The sequence below is a fragment of the Hemicordylus capensis genome, chromosome 2 (genome assembly GCF_027244095.1).
Source record: "Hemicordylus capensis ecotype Gifberg chromosome 2, rHemCap1.1.pri, whole genome shotgun sequence".
Taxonomy (NCBI): domain Eukaryota; kingdom Metazoa; phylum Chordata; class Lepidosauria; order Squamata; family Cordylidae; genus Hemicordylus; species Hemicordylus capensis.
This window is the reverse complement of record NC_069658.1, coordinates 201,943,828-201,966,311: the sequence shown is the minus strand read 5'-3', so window position 1 is coordinate 201,966,311 and position 22,484 is coordinate 201,943,828. Positions and strand designations below refer to the sequence as shown.

General features: G+C 45.5%; 1 protein-coding gene across 6 annotated transcripts; it reads left to right on the top strand.

Moving 5' to 3' along the window:
• Nucleotides 1-301: 301 nt before the first annotated feature.
• On the top strand, nt 302-16,030 carry PRR13 (proline rich 13). Of its 6 annotated transcripts, none has more exons than XM_053301972.1 (4): nt 302-444; nt 10,353-10,400; nt 11,921-12,336; nt 14,604-16,030. In XM_053301972.1, exons 2-4 carry the CDS (start codon nt 10,382-10,384, stop codon nt 14,643-14,645), a joined length of 477 nt encoding a protein of 158 aa, XP_053157947.1. In that variant the 5' UTR covers nt 302-444; nt 10,353-10,381; the 3' UTR covers nt 14,646-16,030. The 6 variants fall into 6 exon arrangements, with proteins under 6 accessions (XP_053157947.1, XP_053157948.1, XP_053157952.1 ...); XM_053301973.1 differs by having other exon boundaries at nt 306-444; nt 10,350-10,400; XM_053301977.1 differs by having other exon boundaries at nt 329-450; nt 10,350-10,400.
• The last annotated feature ends 6,454 nt before the right edge of the window (nt 16,031-22,484 follow it).

Here is a 22,484-nt window from a genome sequence, read left to right as displayed (position 1 = left end):
ATTGATTGTTGCTTTTTGGAATTTCGAGGCTTCCAATACTTTTAAACAGCCACCTAACTCAATAGATCATTTCTAACTAACCAGGGTCTCAGTTTGAATGAAATCATTTTGATTAACAAGAAACGTTCTTCGACCTCTGTGATAACACCACCACCTCCCATGAAACGGAGACGGTTCATGGCAAAAAGCGTACTTGGCCCCTTTAAGTCTTGCTTTTTCCTTCTTCGCCTTCTCAGCGCGAGGGGCTGTTTACTGGAAGGCCCGCCTAGTCGAGCTGCTGCTGAAAGGCACCTCGCCTGGCCTATCGGAAGTTGGTAATGTAAACCGTGAGCCAATAGCGCACAGGGACTTGAGGATAGAGCCAGGTGCAAGGGAGGTTCCCAGGAAGCGGCAGCTCCAGGATTGAGCAGAGTCAGGGAGAAAGAAGGCAAAGAGGTTCCAAAGGTGAAGGTAGTTCGCTGATGCTTTGGTGGGTGAGGCTGGGATTCATGCAGTTTAGCGGGGGGGCTTCTCTTTTGAAGGGAAACGGGAGCTGGTTTCCTGGGGCGTTGCAGAGTCATTTTCCTAAACAAACTCATTCTTGTGCACTTCTACCTGGAACTGGGAGCAAACCCTCCTGGGTCCTGTGGGGCTTACTTCCAAGTAAGCACGCACAGGATCGAGCTCTGAAAGTTTACATGGAGATGGAGCTTTAAGGGGCTGGGAATTCTTGATGGAGTTAAGATTGCAGCTCTTAAGTTCTTAGTATCCTTTTTAGAGTCTCACTTCTTGCCACAGAATCTTTCACTACAAGTGGAAAGTAACTTCTTATTAACGTGCTTAGCATGCATACCGTGCTTAAGAGTGTTCAAAAGCTTCACATATATTGTCTCAGTTGTTCTTGCAAAGGGTCTTGGTCACTTTTCTTTGGAGCTAGAAGCCAGTCCAAAAATTTAGGTGCCAGACAGTGGACCCTTGACAATTACTGGATTTAATGACTGACATTATGAGGGGGTAGAATGTAAATTGACTTTTCTTTGTGGCCTTTACAGGCAACATAGAACAGAAACGGGGCTATTTGAGAAAAATGAAGGTCTTATTAAATAACTCTGCCTCTGAATATCCTTGTCTAGGCACCACAGTTAAATTTCTAGGTGCCATGGCTCCCTGGTGCCTGGAATTTGCCCTGTCTTTCCTAACGGTGCAGTGGGGAAGTAACTTGCCCAGGGAGCAAGAGGTTGCTGGTTTGAATCGCCACTGGTATGTTTCCCAGACTATGGGAAAACACCTATATCGGGCAGCAGCGTTATAGGAAAATGCTGAAAGGCATCATCTCATACTGTGCGGGAGACGGCAATGGTCAGCCCCTCCTGTATCCTACCAAGAAAACCACTTGGCTCTGTGGTTTCCAGGAGTCGGCACTGACTGGATGGCACAACTTCACTTTTACTTTACAACTCTCTTGTCTCTGTAATGGAAGTAGTGCTGAGGCTTGAAGATAAGTAGCTTGCCTACAGCTGTTTAGTGAATTCATTACAGATTTGGGTGAGACTTGAACCTGGGATTTTCTGGTCCCCACCAAGGTCTCTTAGTCAGTATTCTGGGCTAGCTTTAATGAATTGTACTGCTAAAACATCTGCTTGCCTCCATACAGTGTATGCACATTTTGGAGGCCTTGCTCAGATAGTTTAGGACTTTATATTAGATGGGCAAGACAGGGGTAAGAGAGAAACCCTATTTGTATTTTCAGTTCATGCACAATCTGTGTATGGTGTGTGCACATACAGTTCTGTACAAATGTATGGTTATGCACTCATTATGTTCAGCACATATGCAGTAGTATGCTTCCTGTCTGTGCCCCACCTTTAAGGGGGCTTGTACCCAGGTTCACACTGAAAATGAACACATTCACACACAAACATGTATATGTGCACATACATCTATGTACACATACAATACTATGTCTGAATAGGACTAGAAGAATGTTTAATGGGTACTGGAGAGACTTGGGTATGCAGGAAGGGCTGTGCTGAAACTGGGACTTGAGGGAAGATCAAAGGAGAAAAAGGGAACAATACTATAGTGTTTTGTTTGTTTGTTTGTTTTAAACTCACTCCCTTGCGAAATGAAAATCCTATTAATTGTTACTTCCTTTTTACAGATGGGGGAACTGAAGCTATGATACTATGAACTTGCTCCAGGGAGCAGTAACTGAGCTAGGATTAGATACAGGGTGTACTCTGGTACAATATATTCCATTGTACCAGACACAAACTTGATGGAGGACATGTTGCCAACAGCTCTTAGCTTTGATGGCTATAGGCTACCTCCAGGTTCAGAGGTAGGATTCCCCTGAATATCAGTTGCAGGGGAGCATCAGCAGGGCAGAGATCTGCCTGCTAGAGACATCTGGTAGGCCAGTGAGGGAAATGGGATGGTTAACTAGATTGGCTTTGGGCCTGATCCAGCAAGGCTCTTCCGTTGTTTTGATGGATGATGTTAATATCCTTTAACCTTCTGTGGCCGCATCCTTCTTATTTCTATTTTTCTAACATGTGCCACAACTTTCCCTCCTTGATATAGGGATGTGATGAGGTTGCATGGCATCTAAATGTGCTCCTGGGTGCTTTCCGCGTTACATGCTGCAACAGTTTTACAACATGTCTGCTAAGTAAGCTTCTGTACTGCCCACGATCAGACATCACTCGCAGTGCAGTGCAGTCCATATTTCTGATGCCCTAATTTGGGTTTTATTGCTGTGCTGCAGCACTACAATGTTTCATCTGTGTTGCAGGAAAGTAGCAGTATTTTCCCATTGTACAACGATGTTGGCCTGGTGTAAGTGGTGTGGTGTGGACGGTTCATATTGCCCCTTCCCGCTTTCATTTTATTTGTCTCTTATTTCTTTCCTTTTTTTTTTTTTACACTGTACGAATGGGGAGGGTGGGTGGAGCCTTAAGAGCCAAGAGGCTCTGCCCGGGCTTGCTTTGCTCACAACTCTTTGGGGGCAAAGCAAGGGGGACAGCTGCCTTGACTCCCCCGCTGCAACACTCTTGTTCAAAATCCACCCGATCCCCAACATCTCTGATGTTTACCTAAGGGCCCTCTCTGCTGTTTTTGTTTTTGTTTTGCTGGATCGCTTGCGCAAGGGTGTAATACTGCAATTAAATTCTTGTTTTTGAATGGCACTTTCCCCTCCTGATGGCTTTGCGCAAGGGAGACAAGAGATTTTTTTAAAAAGATGTCACATCATACCCCTCCGCGACCCCATTGGCCCAAAATGCGGCAGGAGGGAACAGATAACACAGTTCAAGGAGAATATGGACACCCCCCACCTGGAAACCACATTGCAGTCGACAGCAATATGAATGGCCTCCAGCTTACCACGAAGCATTGAACAACCCTTTTCTTGCGGTTTGAAACCATTGCACCATTCTGTCTCACCTTGCAATGCTTTTACTGGTGCAACATTGGTAATCCAGAAAATATCCAGGTGTTAATTTTGATAGCTTCCACTCTTTCTAACATTTGCAACTGGTAAGCAGTGTTTCTTTAATGCCTAATCTTCCCAACAGCCCTGTAAAAGTACTATGGTTCACATTCCTAATTTTAGAGGTTGGCAGCTGAGAGAGAGAGAGACCCTTGGTCATAGTGTGAGAGGCAGAATTTGAACTCTGGTCCAAATGCAACTCTTTGTTCCCATAGTCAGTCTTGGGGTGACGATTGCTCACCTTTGCTAAGGTTGTTGCCCAGCTGTTTGGGCACCATATCCACTCAGCCAGGCTATTTTGTTTCCCATCTAAAGTTCCATTTGCCTTATGTTTCCAAGATCTCAGACTTTTTCACCCCTCTTTACTTTTATGCATTAATCCCTGGAAATAAGTGGCCTGCCTCACAGCACTTGCTGAAGAAGAATAAAGTATTATTAAAAAAAAACCCCATAAAAGTGATCTTGTGCTTATGCAAAAAATCCTGTTTTGCACTAGATGTATACGTATGCACATGATTAAATTACTAGTAGTAATTGCTACCAGGAATTGTGAGATGTGGTACTCCAGTTTTAAGTTCCACTGGGCTTAACTGACTTATTTGGGAGTGAGTGTGCATCTGATAGCTGCTAAAGGCAAATGAATGTACTGTAAATTTTACCAAGGAGTTGAATGTTGAGGATGCCCTAATCCTTAACCTTTACCTTCTAGATCTCTAGCCTGCAAGTCACCCCAAGTCCAGTCCCTGTCACCAGTCTCTGCCTGCTGATGTGCTTTTCTGAGACTTGCTGTCTAACTGGGTGTGGGTGCTCTTTGTCTTTCTCCTGTTTGTTCTCCTGCTCATTTGCTTGGCCATACTCATTGCTGTGATGAGTCTATAGACTTCACAGCGCTTCCTTGGCACATGTGTGTACACATATGTCAAACTGAATAAATGAGATTACTTGATTTTTTTTTATTTTTAATTTTTATTTATTTACATTTTATATCCCACTCTTCCTCCAAAGAGCCCAGAGCAGTGTACTACATACTTGAGTTTCTCTTTCACAACAACCCTGTGAAGGAGGTTAGGCTGAGAGAGAAGTGACTGGCCCAGAGTCACCCAGCAAGTCTCATGGCTGAATGGGGATTTGAACTCGGGTCTACCTGGTTCTAGTCCAGCACTCTTAACCACGACATCATGATTTGGCCTGGCCTCAGCCTTGGTGGCTGCCTAGGATGGCATACTGTAGGGGCAAATATTCTTATAGCAGCAAAGAATGGGTGCAGGCACTTTTGCACAGGATCAGCACAGCCAGGAAAGATGATAGGCTCACATAAGCTCGGTAGGACAAGCATTCTACCCAGCTTCAGAAGCTGTGCTCACTCCTGATTTTTTTTTTTGTCATCTGTCAGCAAAAACCTAGGTAGGAGGTAAAGGTAAAGTTGTGTCATTGAGTCAGTGTCTACTCATGGTGACCACAGAGCCATATAGTTTGCTTTGGTAGAATACAGGAGGGGTTGACCATTGCCATCTCCCGCACAGTATGAGATAATGCCTTTCAGCATCCTTACCCATAAAAGCCTTGGGCGTGCGTCCGTGCCGCCCGTGTCTTTTTCGCCCGATCTGGGCATGCGCGGAGCGCATACCCAGATCGGGCGAAAAAGATACGGCCGCCCAGAGACGGGCGGCCATGTTGGACCAGGCGGTGGCCGCGGCGGAGCGACTGGCTCCGATGGCGGCCGCCGCCGTTACGGCGAGAGGGCCAGGAGGAGCAGAAGCGGCGGGCCAAGGAGAAGCGGCCGCCGCCAACGGCAGGAGGAGAGTGTGGCCGAGGCGGCGGCGGAGCCGCGGCCTCGGCCAAAGGTAGTTGTGGCCGCGGTGGGGCGACTGGCCCCGTTGGCGGCGGCTGCGACGCCACCGAGAGTGCGGGTGAGGCGGTGGCGGGGCGACTAGCCCCGATGGCGGCCGCGGCCTCAGCAAGAGGTGGCAGTAGCTCCCCTTAAGGCTAGCGCCCGTTATTACAACGGGCTAAAAATTACTAGTCTTCCTATATTGCTGCTGCCCGATATAGGTGTTTCCCATATTCTGGGAAACATGATTGATTAAGTGCCGTCAAGTCTGTGTCAACTCTTAGCGACCACATAGATCGATTCTCTCCAGGATGATCTGTCTTCAGCTTGGCCTTTAAGGTCTCTTAGTGGTGCATTCATTGCTGTCGTAATTGAATCCATCCACATTGTTTCTGGTCATCCTCTTCTCCTCTTTCCTTCAACTCTCCCCAGCATTATGGACTTCTCAAGGGAGCTGGGTCTTCTCATAATGTGTCCGAAGTATGACAGTTTGAGCCTGGTCCTTTGTGCCTTGAGTGAAAATTCTGGATTGTTTTGTTCTATGAGCCACCATTTGTTTGTTTTCCTGGCTGTCCATGGTATCCGCAAAAGTCTTCTCCAGTACCAAAGTTCAAACACGACAATACTTTTTCTGTCTTGCTTCTTCAAAGTCCAGCTTTCATACCAGCAGGGATTTGAACCGGCAACCTCTTGCTCACTAGGCAGTTTACTTCCTTGCTGCACCATTAGGTGGCTTTGGTAGGAGGAACATAATTGTGTGGGAGATGGGTGCAGGCGACAACAGTTCTGTCCTACCCTGCACTTTTACCCTGCATATTATTGAGGATGGAGGCAATGCCTGCCCCTGCTTCCCATGGCATTTCCCGCACCCTCTTTAATATGCTGGGTAATAATGTGCAGGCATTTCCTCCATCCTCAATAATACGCTGGGTAAAAGTGCAGAGTAGGACGGCACTGTTGGAGCCTGCCCCTCCCTCCCACAGAGGAGTTCTCCTGCCTCCTACCTAGGTTTTTGCTGGCCGATGACCAAAAACTGGGAGCACGCGCCGCTGTGGAAGCTAGGTAGGTGTGTGTTCTTCCCAGTTCACCATCGTGAGAACCAGCCTAGTACAGGGAAATGAAGGGCCAGCTGTAGGATCTTGATGGAGCTGGGGGAGGTGGGTGAGAAGTCCCTGGGATGGCACATGCTGTGTGAGGGGGAGAATGGAACGTTAAGAACTTTATCATCTCTGTCAAGGGGTGCAGTCCTTGTGCTGTGCTCTGTCCCTTTGCAGTTCAGTGGAATCTGTGAAGTTCACCTGAGAATCTCTCCAGTGTGGTGGGGTTGTTATCGAGGAACTTGCTGTATCGAGGAAAGCTTCAGGTTCAAGTCTTGCGTCAGAAGAGTTCTTCCAGTTTAGTTCAAGCATGGCAATTAAGAGGTTGAACAGTGAACTAAACATTCCTACCCCACCCACCCCCAGTTCAAATCTTGCTTCAGAACTAACTCACCAGGGTTTCTTAACCTTGGGCCACCAGATGTTGTTGGACTACAACTTCCAGAATCCCCAGCCACAAAGGCCATGTCTGGGGATTCTGGGAGTTGTAGTCCAACATCATCTGGGGGCCCATGGTTAAGAAACCCTAAACTAGGTCTCTTTAGGAGAGCCATTTTCTCCTTGGCCTCCAGCCCCACCCCATACAAGGTAATAATAACCCTGTAAAGTAGGCCAGTATTATGCTCGAGGCCTCCTGAGGTAATGTACACAAAGTGCTTTAAGCACTCTAAAAACACTGCATAAGTGCAGCTGCTTAATCTTATTTTGATTCTGTTGCAAATGGGTACCTGATCTGCAGCACTGTGCTTATGGATAGTTACTCTGGTTGGGCAAAATATCCATCCTAATAATGGGCTGCTCAGGCATATGAGGGGAGGGCTTATATTTTGCAAGGTGGGGTGATGTTTCCCTCTGCAATATCGCTGTCAGTGTGGGCAGGGCCACACAATGTCAGTGGCTGAAGGCAGGTTTCTGCCCCTCGCTCCAAAAGTGCCCCCAGGTGTACTTTTTCTGCACAGGACTGAGTAAAAGGGCATGCTCAGGAACGCCATTAAAAGGGCAGATCTGAAATGTTCCTCTGTAATTAACATAAGGAGAGGTGCTGGTCATCTTGTTTCCAACAAGCTGGAAAGCCTGGGTCCTTTTTTGGCCTGCTTAGACCAGATATGGATAACTGTCTCTTTCTTTCCTACGCGAACAGGTTTGAGAACTTTTTTGGTTATGTGATGGAATGCTACAATGATGCGTGGAGCAGAACAATTTTTATGTCGATGAGCTTGGAACACAGTGAAGCTGGCAATCATGAGGGGCAGTTAGTGTGACAGTTGGAGTTGGGAGTTAGTAGTGGATAGGGGTGTGCACGGAACCACTCTGGGCGGTTGAATTCGGACCACACTTGAACTGAACTGCTCAATCTGTAAGCTAGTTTGTTAGAACTGGCCAGTGGTTTGGTTTGGGCACTAGAACCGGTTCGGCCTGGTTCGGCCCAGTTCTGCTGCATGCTTGCAAAGGGGACTCTGGTAAGGATTCCTCTTTACAAGCAAGGGGCGCGTGGAAAGTCACCTTACTCACTGTGGTGGGGGCCCAGTTCAGGCCTCTGTGCAAGCGCAGAGGCTGTTAGAGTGACCTTCATTTATGCATGGAGGCAATTTGCCTCACCGTGCAAATAGGCCCACACTGATGGGTGGGGAGTTCCTGCAGGGCCTAGAGGAGCTGCAGCATGTAAGGTGTGTATCCCCCTGCCCACCCCCTCCCTTTCCCAACCCCATAGGGTTCCCCCTTTGCTTGTAAAGGGGAGTCCTTACTGGATTCCTCTCTGCAAGCATGCAAAAACAGTTTGATCTGAACTGTGCCCGGTTCGGCTTCAACTTGGACCGCCCCCCCCCCCCACTTTGGAGGGCCAGTCCGGTTGGAGCTCGAACCAATTGGGCCAGTTCAATTTGAACTGATTCTGTACATCCCTAGTAATGGAGAGAGGAGGTGTGGATTTTTGGGTCTGGTGAGAAGCAGTCTTAAAAGGAGATGCTTTGGACTCAAAGGATTAAAAAACGGTCTGTGACAAAGACTGGGTGAATGACAGTCTGTGATAAGGACAGTTCTAGGAAGGAACTGGGTTAAAGTTTTAAGTACTTAGTGAAATGCAACCAAGCTCTGTAAAAAGGAACAATATAAATACTGTAACCAAGCAAGCTAACCACCCTACAGAACAGGAGTGTGCACAAACCTCAGAAGGCATCTTTAATAAAATGTTACTCTTGTTTTTGTTTGAAACACCTCTGAGTAATTCCTGTCAGCAACCTTCCCTACATCTGCAAAGTCATGTTACCAGGATAAGAAACCCAAAGCGTTAGAGGCTTCATAACAAACAAATGGTGGCAGCGGAGATATAGGTCAAGTGAACAAGCCTAAGTAACTTTCAAGGTGAAAAAAGTCTGGAAATAAATTTAACACACACAGCAGAATCAGACCCAAACACTACATGTTGACAAGTGGTATACAAGTAGTAGTAGTAGTCCAGTCCTGCTGAACATCAGAATTATATATCCCATTGTTTGGACACAGGAATGGAATTAGGAGGATGTGATTGCAAATAATTAGTTTTTTTGTGGAAACATATTTATCTCAAGACGTCTTGCTAGTCGATATGGTTTTACCCCACTATTGCTGGAAACCTTGCCAGCCTTAAAAGAAATTAAGAACAGCCCTGCTGGATCAGGCCCAAGGCCCATCTAGTCCAGCATCCTGTTTCGCACAGTGGCCCACCAGATGCCGCTGGAAGCCAGGCAGGAGTTGAGGGCGTGCCCTCTCTCCTGCCATTACTCCCCTGCAACTGGTACTCAGAGGCACTCTGCCTTGGAGGCTGGAGCTGGCCTAAAGCCCTCCAACTAGTAGCCGATGATAGACCTCTCCTCTATGAAGCTATCAAAACCCCTCTTAAAGCCATCCAGGTTGTTGGTTGTCACCAGTCACTACATCTTGTGTCAGAGAATTCCACAAGTTGATTATGCGTTGTCTGAGAACTGGATGATATCTGTAGGTTGTTTTCTTAAATTCCTTTAAAAACTTGGTCTAGTTGTGCATCACTGTAGTTTGGAATGATTTCTTTTATGTTTACTTTGTAATCCTCCTGTTTATAATGAATGTAGTGTTTTATATTTAATCATGTGAAAGTCACCTGGTAGGCTATCTAGCAGAAAGGCAGGCTAGAAATTATAAAAATGGCAAAGCTATTATCCAGAAGGCTGAATCTAATGTGAAGATTTAATTTCATGTGAGTAACATATTGATGGATCTTCTTGGATGTAGATTGTGGTGTGGTTGATACATAAACTTATCAATATTTACTATTTTTAAATCAAGCTTTGGAAATTGAGTTGGAAAGGGGAGAAGAAAATAGAGATGCTTTTCACTTTTCTGTCCTTTGATATGCTTGCTGTACTTTCAGACACACTTCTGTAGCCATACTGGCCAGAAGCCATTTTAAAAAATGAAAATCTAAGATTTTAACAAGAGCTGCATGATGCATGTTACTAAAAGCAGGGTTGGACAAATCCCAAGAATCCAAGAGCTGTGGCACCTAGACGAGGATATTCAGAGGCAGAGTTATTTAATACAATCTTTTTGTCCCAGGTAACCCTGTTTCTGTTCTCGGTATGGGGATAAAGAGAAGCCCATTTATTCTCTTCCTCTGCAATGTCTATCATTCATTCCAATAACTTTGCCAAGTGTCCATTGTCTGGCTCCTAAATTTTTGGGCTGGTTCCTAGTCCCAAAGAAGATTTGTCAAGGCCTGTACAACTCCAAAATAATCTGTGCAGGAAATTTTCTGCAGTAGAATCTGTGTAGTGTGTCTGAATGGCATTTGTCACTGTGGACCTGTCGTCTGTCTTATGCAGTTCTACTACAGTTGATATTTTGCTCTAAATAGTCAGCTTTTCTATCCATCCTACTAGAGTTGATTTATGTACTATAATGCTATCTTGTTAGTCTAACAGTATCTTTCTCCCACCAGCAGACAGACACATTTTTCTCTTCTTGTGGACTATGTGGGATCCCAATGCAGGTAAGAGTGGTAAGCAGATGTGACGGGTTTCTCTGTGGTATTCTCTCAGTGTGAATACATGGTGAGCAGTGAAATGTAGTGGCACAATATTACATGTAGGTGATCCCTGGGCAGGATGGGGAACACAGGAAGCTGCCTTCTACCAAGTCAGAGCATTGGTCCATCTTGCTCAGTATTGTCTACACAGACTGGCAGCAGCTTCTCCAAGGTTGCAGGCAGGAGTCCCCTACTTGGTATCTGAGCCAGGATAGGACTGGGAGGAACTTGGAACCTTCTGCATGCAGATGCTCTTCCCAGAGTGGCTCCATCCCCTTAGGACAGTGGTTCCCAAACTGGGAGCCTCTAGATGTTGCTGAACTACCACTCCCATCATCCCCAACCACAGTAAATTGTAGCTGGGGTTGATGGGAGTTGCAGTTCAGTAACATCTGGAGGCTCCCAGTTGGGGAACCACTGTCCTAAGGGGAATATCTCACAGTGCTCACACATGTAGTCTCCCATACAGATGCAAACCAGGGCAGACCCTGCTTAGCAAAGGGGACAATTCATGTTGGCTGCCGCAAGACCAGCTCTCCTCCCAGCAGATGTAGGTAGTGTCCCAACTGGAAGCATTTTAATGTCTGCCTCTAAGGAGCATTTGGTGCTTGCTGCGTGCTGAGTCATTTGCTCATGGCCATGGGTTATAATGAGGAGGAGGCGGCAGGTTGATAACTGCCAAGCTCTCTCCAGTGCCATCATATTGATGCAGCCCACCAGCACTGAGGTTCATTTTGATTGCCAAACTTGCAAACATTCTGCAAAGGAACTGGGAATTCTGCCCAGAGGCAAGTAGCAGGCATTTCAAGCTCCTCTCATACTGTTTAGCCCAGCCCACTTTCTTCAAGCCAGTAATGGGTTGGGTGTTTTTGTGTTTTTTGCTTTGCATAAGAACTGCATGCATGCCCTACTTTCCATGCATATAAGATGCTGTCCTCAGTGACTCAATAGAGTGCATTGCCTAGTCACAGACGGCTCATAGTATTTCCTGCTAGTGATGTGCTTTTTTAAATTTTATTTAATCCAGAATCTGCACACTCTCTGTGCTCAGTGCCACTGATATGGCAACCATGGATCAGAGTCTGAAGTGGTGGCCTAGCTTTCGGAACACGCAGATCCTTGAATGGATTCAGACAAGAACATTTGTTGCCCAGAAAGCAGTGGCTTTTGTCGGTGTCCAGATAATGATGGGCTCTGTTCAAAGCATCCGGCATCTGTTCAAATGGGGGAGAAAGGAGCTGGTGCTGCTTGCAAACCTGATTGATTCAGGGGTGATTCAGTGAGTGCAAGGGTAGAATAGGTTAAGGGAGGGGTAAACGGCTCAGAGAATATGGGCTCCTGCTAGGTTACAAACACCTAGGTTGGTCAGGTCTGAGCTCTGGCACTGGGTGGTAGAATCCTAAGAGCAAATTGCGGCAGGATTTGTTTCTCATGACAGCTGACTTGCCTCTTTCTTTTTTTTCTTTCCCACCTCCCTTTTCCAGGCCAGCCAGGTGCCTATCCTGGAGCAGCCTTTCCTCCCAACCCTTCATACCCAGCTGGCTCCAATCCTGCATACCCTCCCCCTGTGAATCCTGCCTTCCCCCCAGGCCCTGTACCTGCTGGCTCCTATCCTGCTCCCCCAGCAGGGATCCCAGGACAACCTGCATACCCACCGGGCCATCCTATTCAGCCCCCATATCCTGGGCAGCAGCCCGGCTACCCTGTCCCACCTGGTGGTCCTTACCCCCCACCTGCTCCTGGGATGCCTGGAGGAGTGGGGGTTAATCCTTTGCTGCCTGGGGCTGTTGCCATGGGAACCCATGGGATGGATAAGAAGGCAGCAAAGAAGATGAAGAAGAAGATGAAGAAGGCCCACAAGACGCACAAGACGCACAAACTCCATAAGCTGCATGGGAAGGTCTGTGGAGAGGAGGGGAGAAGTGGGGAGGGCTGGCCTAGGTTGAGCCAGGTCAGCTTCCATCTGGTGCTGTGTTTATGTGGGGTTGAGTCACCATGCCTTTCACATGATCGCTCCTAAGGTGTTTAGGATAATCCTTTTAAGACCCAGTTTCTTGGGAGGCAGGGAGAGCCCAAGGAGGATACTAAAAACTTCCCCATGGAGACCTGCCTTCTGAACCCTTGGGGCACTGCTCCCGCAGTGGAGGCACCCAGCAGACCTCCCTGAATAGGAGTAATTATGTCAGTCTGCCCTTCAGTGAAGTGGGGGCCCGAGCCTGCCTTCCTGGGCTCTGCCCTGGACAACGGATTAAGATAATTGTTGCTTTTTGAAGAGGGCTCTATGCATGCAGCCCTGGCGGCAGGACACTGGAAAGAGGTGCTGCACATGACTTCTTATCTAGCTACACACATGGCAGCTGACTAGCACTCATTTATGGCCCCCAGTGGGATCAGGGTGTGTGTTGGAAGTCCTGCCTAGGCTTTTATTTCACCAGGTATTGTTCCTCTCTTTCCTCTCCCAAAGCATACCTCTGAAGCCTTAAGGCTTCACTCTTGCTTTTCTTAACCTAGTTTAAAAAGCTAAAATGGTCAGATTTTAGTCTTTCTCACTGTGTAGAATTCTGCAAACACTGCCTAAAGACTTTAACTCATCTAATTGTGGCAAGCTTATTAGGGCAAACATGGGATTTTCTGGGTTTGTGTGCATTTTTTCTCTCTTAAATGTCCCAGCCACATTTGGAATGGAAGGCAACTCTTGCAAGAGCCTACAAAAATATCAAAAATTGTAAATCATTTTGTTAAACATGGATGAACTGGATTTTTTCCTACCCAGCTGCAATTTCAACCAGTTTTCATTCCCCCCCCCCTCCAAGTGTGTGGTTTTTCTGGCATTTGGGTAAGCCTCTACTGAAGTCCACAGAACTGTGTAGTTGGATTATATCCATAGCTTTGGACCTTTCTAGTCCTATGACCTACCTTTAAGCTCAACCTGCAACATCAGTTCCGCTTTTCCATATACTAGGGCTGTTCTCACAATGGTAAACTGAGTAGGACGAGCATCCTACCCAACTTTGGAAGCTGTCCGTGCTCTTGCTCTCTGGAAAGCCTAGGTAAAGGAGGGACACGTGATTGGGTGGGAGGCAGATGCAGGCTCTGAGGTTCAGAAATATGCTGGGTAGGACAGTGCCATTGGAGCCTGTGCCTACATCCTACATGATCACTTCCCCCTCCTTCAATCTAGGTTTTTGCTGACAGACAATCAAATTTGGGAGCACACAAGCTCCTGAAGCTAGGCAGGAGGACACTTGTCCTACCCATTTTACTATCATGAGAACCAGCCTATTACTAATTCATCTAAATCTGTCTTTTCTCTCTCTGCATGTCTCTATCCTTCCAACTCCTTGTTCTATTTTCCCTGCATTACAGGCATCTATGGTAAAGTTGCGACTCACCACCGGAAGACCAATAGGTTAAATGGCTCATAAGGCTCCTTCTCACTTCAGTCGTTATTTTCTCTTTGTGGGTGGAAAATAACGAGAATAGGCTACTATGAAGCTAGGTTATTGACTTTGCAGAGGTCTGTTGGAACTGGAGAAAGTGGGGGGGGGGGAAGGACATCTGAAAAGTAGCATACTGGCAAAACATGCAGTGTGTGTGGGGGGCGGGGAGAAGTGCACGCTAGACACTGTCCATAGAACGTTAGCTAGCTTCAACACCACTGAAATCAATACTTCTCAGTTACATGCTTGGATTCAGTTGATGTCAACTGAACCTGAGCTTTGATGTCACTTGGGACCTTGGTATGCCTAACCTTCACTGGATTGTGCCCAGTGGCTACCCAGCCTTCACATTGAGAAGGTGGTTGGACAGCTGCCTAGGAACTGTGGACCTCTGGGGCAGTAATGGAGGTTCTTCATGCCTGTCACTTGGGACTGACTGCAGTGTTTAGTATACAAAAGGAGAGACGGTGAGGTTCAAATATCTGTGGAATCCTTACCCCAGGTGTTTGGAGCTTGGCTGTGACTTCGCTAGTAACCTGTATATGTTCAGAGTCTGTTCAACTAATCTGCATGTAGAGAAAACCTAACTTCAGCTGATGTATTGCGTTAATATATCCTAGTTGATATTTTTTGGAGCTGAGCCCTGCTTTAGATTAATCTATGGTGAACATCCACTAACATTGACTCACAACGGAAGTTTCATGATGTGTTTTTTCTCTCTTTACAGCATTCTTCCTCCTCCTCTTCCAGTAGCAGTGACTCCGACTGAAGCCTCTTCCTCCTTTCCAGCTGTATTCTCTTCCTACAAATGATGATTCTCGCACCACTTCTCCTGCTTCCATCCAATACTAATCTCTTGAATTGTCATCAGATAAAATGACGCCTGCTTGCAGCTCATCCTGTCTTGTAGGACTGGGCCAAACTTCATGTTTATCCCAATGGCATGTGCAATCATCTGCAGCGCCTGATGGGAACTCTGGTGTTGCTGATTAAACAGGGTTGGTGTGATTGGCTGCTTTGTCTTAACAAGCTAAAAACAGTGCACCTGAAAATATGAACGGCAGCACCCTTTCACCTTCTGAAATGTAGGCTATCCATCCCTGTAGCAAATCAAGTCATCTCTGCTTTCTGACAGGCTTCTGCAGGCAGTTGAACATCGATCAGATAGGCTGAGGTTAATTTTGGTGTTGGATCAAGAGTTGGCCCAAGTGCTTTGGAAATTACTCCTCCTCCGCCCCCAAAGTGAATATTTTAAAGTTCCTTATTGGGGAAGCATCCAACAGAAGAAGAGACTGTCCTATATTCTAATCATACCTGATAAATGCTTATGGCTTATTTAATATAAACTAGAATGATGGGATTTTGAAAATCACAAAAATGTACTTGGTCAAAGATAATTGTATACTTGGGCATGCTTCAGTGGCTTTATTATACGATTTGAGGGACTCATTAATTTCTTTATGGGACTGAAGCCAAGAAGCTTGTTTGGGATATGTGTCAGTTTAATTCAGTATGGGAGAACAGTCACCAATGAGTTGGTCTCTCACATTATGTTTCATTATTATAATGCTGTATTGATGGATGCAATTCTTCCTGGTCCCAAGTGGGCATCTGGTTTGAAGTGACTACGAATGTCTTTACAATTCCTACATGAGAATGTATGCTCATATAGATTGTAAGTGTCAATAGTCTGCTCCAAGCTGTGGCATTTAAAGGGAGCATGTTCTAGCTTGCTCTATATGACTGTGTGGTTGACTGCTGGCACTCAGTAGAAAAAGGGCTGCTTTGATACTACTGGGATGTAGAGTTTGCGTTTATGAAATGAAAATTACACTTGGAAGTTGCATTTGACCAACCAATTAGTGTGTAGAGGCTGCATGTCCCAGAATGCTTGACCTGACTCATCTGTGCAAGTTGGACGAAGATGGATTAACACTATACAGTTCTGGGAAGCACTGCTGTTCTGTAGTTGACAGGAAATGATGCTGAGCCCAAAGAGGACTATGCCTGCTATGACTGCTTGTGTCCTAGTTTGTAGCTCTTCCTCCTTTCCCCCTACCCTCTGGCTATATAAGTAGCATGTCCAAATCTGCCTGCCGTGTACTAGTTTCTTGTTGCTTGTGTCTCAGTAAAAGATTTTGGATTTAATACAGAGTTGGAATTGGTGTGTCATTTTTTAAATGTGAATAGTCAAGGTTAAATTTTGTGTGTGTGCATGTACACTGTGGAATGTGATCTTGTGTCCACTGGTGCAAGGCTGTGTCTCACAAGGTGCGGAAGCTCCTTCCCTGTTCTTAGCTTCACACTGTGGTCAGTTCCACTTCTTCTTGCACTAATCTCAAGAATGTATTTGACCTGGGGCTAGACAGAGCAATGCACATTTTTATGACTATGCCACAATACTGGCCTCTGTGTCTTGTTTAGTGTGCATCTGTTTGGAATCCAATTAAGGGAAACCAATGCAAGGCACACTTCCATTTTATCTTTAAAATATACTTTTTGTATATTGATTCCTGCATCTGCCTCCTTTTAACTAGCAAGAAATTACTCATTTTAGCCCTGTTTGCTAGCTAGTTGCATCTGTCTTGGATGATAACAAGAAAGAAGCATTAAAGAACCAACTACTTTCTGTGTTGGCTTGGAAATGGCCTTGAGCTTATCTATTATGGTGTCTAGAACAGTGGCTAATGGCCATTTGATTTTTTTTTTTTAAGGGTATTTTCCATTTTAAAAAGTATTTGACAGCCAGAAGGAGAAGCAAGTATGGATTTGGCTTCTCAATCAGTAACTTCTTAAAATGAAACATATTTAGTCCTGTCACAGATGGATTACTGTAACACACTCTGCACAGGGCTGTCCTTGAAGAATATTCAGAAAACTCAGCTAGTACAAAATGCAGCAGCAAGGATTTTATCCAGAGCTCCCTGCTGGGATCATATTACACCCATTCTGAAAGAGCTGCACTGGCTACCAGTTTGTTTCTGGGTCCAATCCAAGGTGCTGGTTTTGACCTTTAAAGCCATTAAAGGTAGGGCCCTAGATATCTGAAGGCCTGCCTACTCCCAAGGGTTTTTACCCACTTGACAAGATAATCAGAGGGGGCTCTGCTCCATGTGCCGACAGAGGCTTGACTGCCTGCCTCGAGCATGTGGGACAGGGCCTTCTCAGTCATTGCCCCCAGGCTTTGGAATGCTCTTAGTCTCAATGACAGTTTTTAGAAAACAAGTAAAAATGTAGTTCTTCACCCAGGCTTTTATATAAGAGTACAGTTTTTGCTGCTGTGTTTTGTTACTGTTTTATATAGGTTTTTAAACTTTTAAACGTATTGTTTTTATATTAAAGATCTGTATGTATTGTGCATAGTTTTTAATTATATGTAAACCGCTTTGGGATTGTTTTCATGAAAAGTGGTATAGAAATCTAACTACTAATAAATTAAATACTTCCCCTCCCTGTCCTCCACTCCAGGCTCTCAGAATGGAAAAAGTGTTTTGGGTAGAACGGAAGCATTAAGCAAAGAAGAATGGGAGTGCAGAAGGGTGCCTGCACAGTTGGCTAGTACGGATGTATAGTCCAAATTCCTGACCTTTAATTGTGGTGCAGTTGCGGGAGAGATGACGGTTGCCTTACTGTATGAATTTCCCCCCTTGAAATTTATTTCCTGGATATCTTTTAATCAACGCTCACTGGCTGGAAACCTTTACTTCTGTAAGAGAATTCTCTTATCCACCAGTTCATTCTCCAAAATTTGTCTTGTGCCCCCAAAAGAAGAATCCAAACAGCAAGTATAGAAGGTGAACACTAGGGCTATCCAAAAGACCAAGAAAGGAAGCTCTCTTAGAAAATGCCTCCTCCAAGTTGTCCAGATTCCTTGGAGGGCCCTTATGTCTTTAGAAAACAGCTATTGAGATAATTCCAAGAGCAGAAGGTTTTGCGAGGCCAGGCATACCTGGGATGTGATGAATCATCTATAGATGCAGATCTAGGATTGACTAGTATTCATTCCAAGCCTGCTTTAGGGTGTCTAATGGTATTCGGAGAGCTAATATGAACAGAGAGCCACCACTGGCCAAGGAATCGGAGATAGCACCTGTAGAACTTAATATGTCTCTGGGGCCTCCAAGGCTACACACATCTCTAGCCTAAATCTGGTGGTGTCTTGGTTAGCGTTTATTTAAGACCAGAAAGATGAGGGTTCAAATCCTCACTCAAACATTAAGCTGTCATTGTGGCACAGCGGGGAAATGCTTGACTAACAAGCAGAAGGTTGCTGGTTCGAAGCCCCCCTGTACTATATCGGGCAGTAGCAATATAGGAAGATGCTGAAAGGCATCATCTCATACTGCATGGGAGGAGGCAATGGTCAACCCCTCCTGTATTCTATCAAAGAAAACCACATGGCTCTGTTGGTGCCAGGAGTCGAAACCAACTTGATGGCACACTTTTAACATTTGAGCTAACTAAATAATAATTGGAATTATAGTTGTTAAGATAAATGGTGAGTGGAAGATCCATGAATCCCAATCTGAGCTTCTTGAAGGAAAGGTGGGATGATGCAATAAAATAATTTTGGACATTGCTGCTTGCCAGCATCTCAGGCCAAGAAAACTGACTTTCTCTTCACAGACCCTAAGATGGCTTGACCTTGCTGTTGCTGCTTACCAGCTGTGGCTAGAACAGTGGATACCTTGTTAAAGTCATTTTCCAATGGCATGCTTGTGGGTTTTTCTCTTTAACTGTTCTGCAATCTTGGAGGCTAAAATAAAGGTTGAAATAGGGACCGAGTATGCCAACAAGGCTAGGTATCCATTCCCCAGCATAGCTGGTCCTCAGCAACAGTAAGCCAAAACTTCTAGAACATGGAGTCTTGTTTCCAGTACCCTTCATACCTGTCTTTAATTCTGTATGGTAGAGATACGGACTTTGTTTCAGCTGGAGCAACCCCCAAGGGGGTAAACTATGATTAAAGTGGGTGCAGGTGTCTCAGTGTGAGGTTGCCCCTTGCCCACATCTGCTGTGAGACCACAAAGGAAGTACAATATCCAGTAGTGTTGATAGGTACTTAGAAGATCTGGGGCTTGGCTCCACAGCCCCGCTTTTGAGAATTAAGCTCAATCATACCTCCCCAAGGATAATGACATTTTAAAAAAAGTCTCTAATATAATATAGAATCTTTGGAGACAGAAACAGCCGAGAGCGAAATCAGGCCAGGAGCTCTGTCCCATGTCCTGGGCCGTGCCTCCTCTGCTGCACTTCCATTCTGAAAGAGGTCCTAGAGGAGGGAGGGGGCTGGTGAGATTCTGGGCTCTGAGCAATTGAGTGGCGAGATACTTCAGTTAGGAAGTCTAACCCCATGCCACCCACCCCAAACTGGAAGCTGGAGCTTGCAATGTATACTTTTAAAAGGCCTGTGTAGAAAAAGAGCAATTCGGCTGATACTATTTACTGTACCTAGATAGGGAGAAGCTCCTACCCTCTTGGACACTAACATCTTCTGTTACCTGGGCCTGGAGATCTAATAATACAAATGGGTGCCCCCACCCTGGGCTGTCCTCCGGTAGCCACTGTGAGGCAGTAACAGGGCTACGGGGAGAATTCTATTCTCCTACCTCCCACTCAGGGGTGTAACTAAAATTGAACAAGAGTTGCAGGGGCAGTGGGGGGCATGTCCCTGGAGCACGGTGGGAGGGGGTCAGCCAGCCGAGTGACAGGTTTCCCCCTCATGCATCGCCAAAGAAGGCAGTTAGGCAGGGGCCCGTCTTCACTTCTTGCCCCAGGGGCCCACTTCAACCTTGCTGTGGCCCACTCAGCACTTCAATCTTGCTGAGCGCGGAGAACCAGGAGCTACTGATGTTCTCTGCCCCATGAGGCCTACAAGACTTGAAGAACATCTTATTCAGAGAAATAATGCAGATGAAACTCTACTGAAAGCATATAGAATTAAATTGTTTGTTTATTGCCCATCTTTACTATGTGACCTACTCTAAAAATCTGTTGTTGAACGATCTGTATAAATATTCTAAAGAAATACAGTAAAAGGTAAAGTAAAGTTGTGCCGTCGAGTCAGTGTTGATTCCTGGAGCTGACAGAGCCCTGTGGTTGTCTTTGGTAGAATACAGGAGGGGTTCACCATGGCCATCTCCTGTGCAGTATGAGATAATGCCTTTCAGCATCTTCCTATATCGCTGCTGCCTGATATAGGAGTTTCCCATAGTCTGGGAAACATACCAGCGGGGATTCGAACTAGCAACCTCTTGCTCCCTAGGCAAGTTACTTCCCTGCTGCGCCATTAGGTAGCTAAAGAAATACAGTAGTGAGACACTTTTCTGTTTTTGTTGGTCTCAATGAAAAAGGTTTGAATGTGCGTCCAGTGTTTCCACTAAAATCGGCTGAACTTGAGAATGCTTCTCTTAGCTCTAGCAGGCCTTTTAAACCTCACTGTTAATCACCAGTGCAGTGTGGAAAAAGTAACAACTGAATCATGTAGGAAATAGCCACCAATAAGGCCTGTCTGAGAGAATGTTGAGCATGGATCTCCGGATTCTGAGTTCAAATTCCACTGCAGCCATAGACTTGCTGCAAAAGCTTGAACAAATTGATCACTGTGAGGGGGATACTAGCAACCTACTGTACCTCACAGGTTTAAATCAGATTTATAATAATAATTAATAAACTTTATTTGTTAGCTGCCCCATAACAAATTGTTCTCTGCGTGGCTTACAACACATTTAAACATGAGATAAAAACACACATTAAATCATAACAGAGCAAAAAGAGGGAAGGATATAAGATAAAATAAAAAATTTGTTAATCAGTTACAATTAGATCACAACTTTCAAAAATTTAAGTTTAAAATGTAAAAGGCCTAAGAGAACAAAAAGGTCTTTACCTGGTGTCTAAAAGAACAAAGCGATGAAGCCAGGCGAACCTCACTGGTGAGGCTATTCCGTACATGGGGTGCAAGCACTGAAAAGGCCTTCTCCCTAGTAGCCCCCTGCCTCATTTCACAGGGGCACCTGGAGGAGGGCCTCCGAAGAAGATCTTAAGGACTGGATTGAGACCTTAATGGGGCAAGATGCTCCCTCAGGTAACCTGGTCTTAAGCCATCTAGGGTTTTAAAGGTTAAAACCAGCACCTTGAACTGGGCCCAGAAGCAGACGGGGTCCAGTGCCGTTGATGAAGCACTAGCATAATAGGCCCAAAACACCCACACCCAGTTAATAATCTTGCAGCCCTATTTTGTATGAACTGCAGTTTCCAGACCGTTTTCAAAGGCAGCCCCACATACAATGCATTGCAGTAACCTAAGCAAGAGGTTACCAGAGCATGAGTAACTGGGATCAAGCTATCTCTGTCCAGGTACAGTTGCAGCTGGCGTATCAGCTGCAGCTGATAAAAGGCACTCCGAGCCAGAGGCCACTTGAGCTTCTAGTGACAGTGCTGGATCACTGAGCACCCCCAAACTGCAAACCTGGTCCTTCGGGGGAGTGCAACCCCATCTAGAACAGGCTGAACCTCATTCACCCAGGCAGAGGAACCACTGGCCAGTAGTACTTCTGTCTTGTCTGGATAGAGTCTCAGCTTATTCACCCTCGTGCAGTCTGTTACAGCATTCAAGCACTGCTTCAGGATAGCCACTGCCTCACCTGTGTCTGATGAAAAAGAGAGACACAGCTGAGTGTCATCCACATATTGATGACACTTCAGGTCAAATCTCCGAATGACCTCTCCCAGCGTTTTCATGTGGATGTTAAACAGATTTATTTAAAGTCCTTTGCATGTTAAGAGTTCAGCCTAACGATAATTGGAGCAGTTTTACATGGGCATCCTTCAAAAACCTTCCTTGTTGAGATCCTTGGGGCGGGGAGGAGGAATAGAGAAAGCAAGCAAGCGCAAGGGGAAGCTTTATGGAGCATATAATGATTGGCCTCAAAAGTGAACTGAAGCATGGTGGGGATTCTCCAGACTGTGCAACAAAGAACAGGCAAGCATCGCAGTCCTATGTCCCTTGCACATTAAGGGATAATAATTGCCAACATGCTAATTGCTGTGTATTGGAATGACTCATTTTCTGGTTGTTCATCTCAGCTTGACATTTTGCTGTTATCATTCAATACTTGGATAATGGCAATTACAAAAATGACCCAGGTCAATCCTGGACGAGATACTGTATTGGTGTATATTGAGACCTCATACTTTTACATCATCTCTGGATTCAGTCCTGTTGATAGACAGCAAGGCAAAGGAAAACAGGTTCTTTTCCTCCAGTGTCATTCTGAAGCTTGTGTCTCTAAACGGGCTCAATAAATGCAAATACAATTTAACAGGCTCTCTTGTGGAGCCAAGGTGTGAAGCATGCAACTATTTGTGTAGGTTTCTAATCCATATTATACACAAAAGCCCAGTGGTTGGTAACATTAAAAGAAATGGACTACAATAATATAGAATATTCTCTAACATTAAAAGTACTCCCTGCTTATTCCCTCTCCCCAAAGTGGCTTGAAAATAGCCACTTGCCTAATTGCTTGGGAAGAGTTACAATTGTCTCCAGGTAAATGGGGCAAGAAGCTTTTGTTAACTGGGAAAGCTTTTGCTCTCCTTTTCCTTC

What these genes read in the sequence shown, in the direction of transcription:
- PRR13 (XM_053301972.1), top strand. An exon ending in TCCATAAGCTGCATGGGAAG is followed by an intron (nt 12,337 to 14,603) that starts GTCTGTGGAGAG and finishes CTCTCTTTACAG; the next exon opens with CATTCTTCCTCCTCCTCTTC.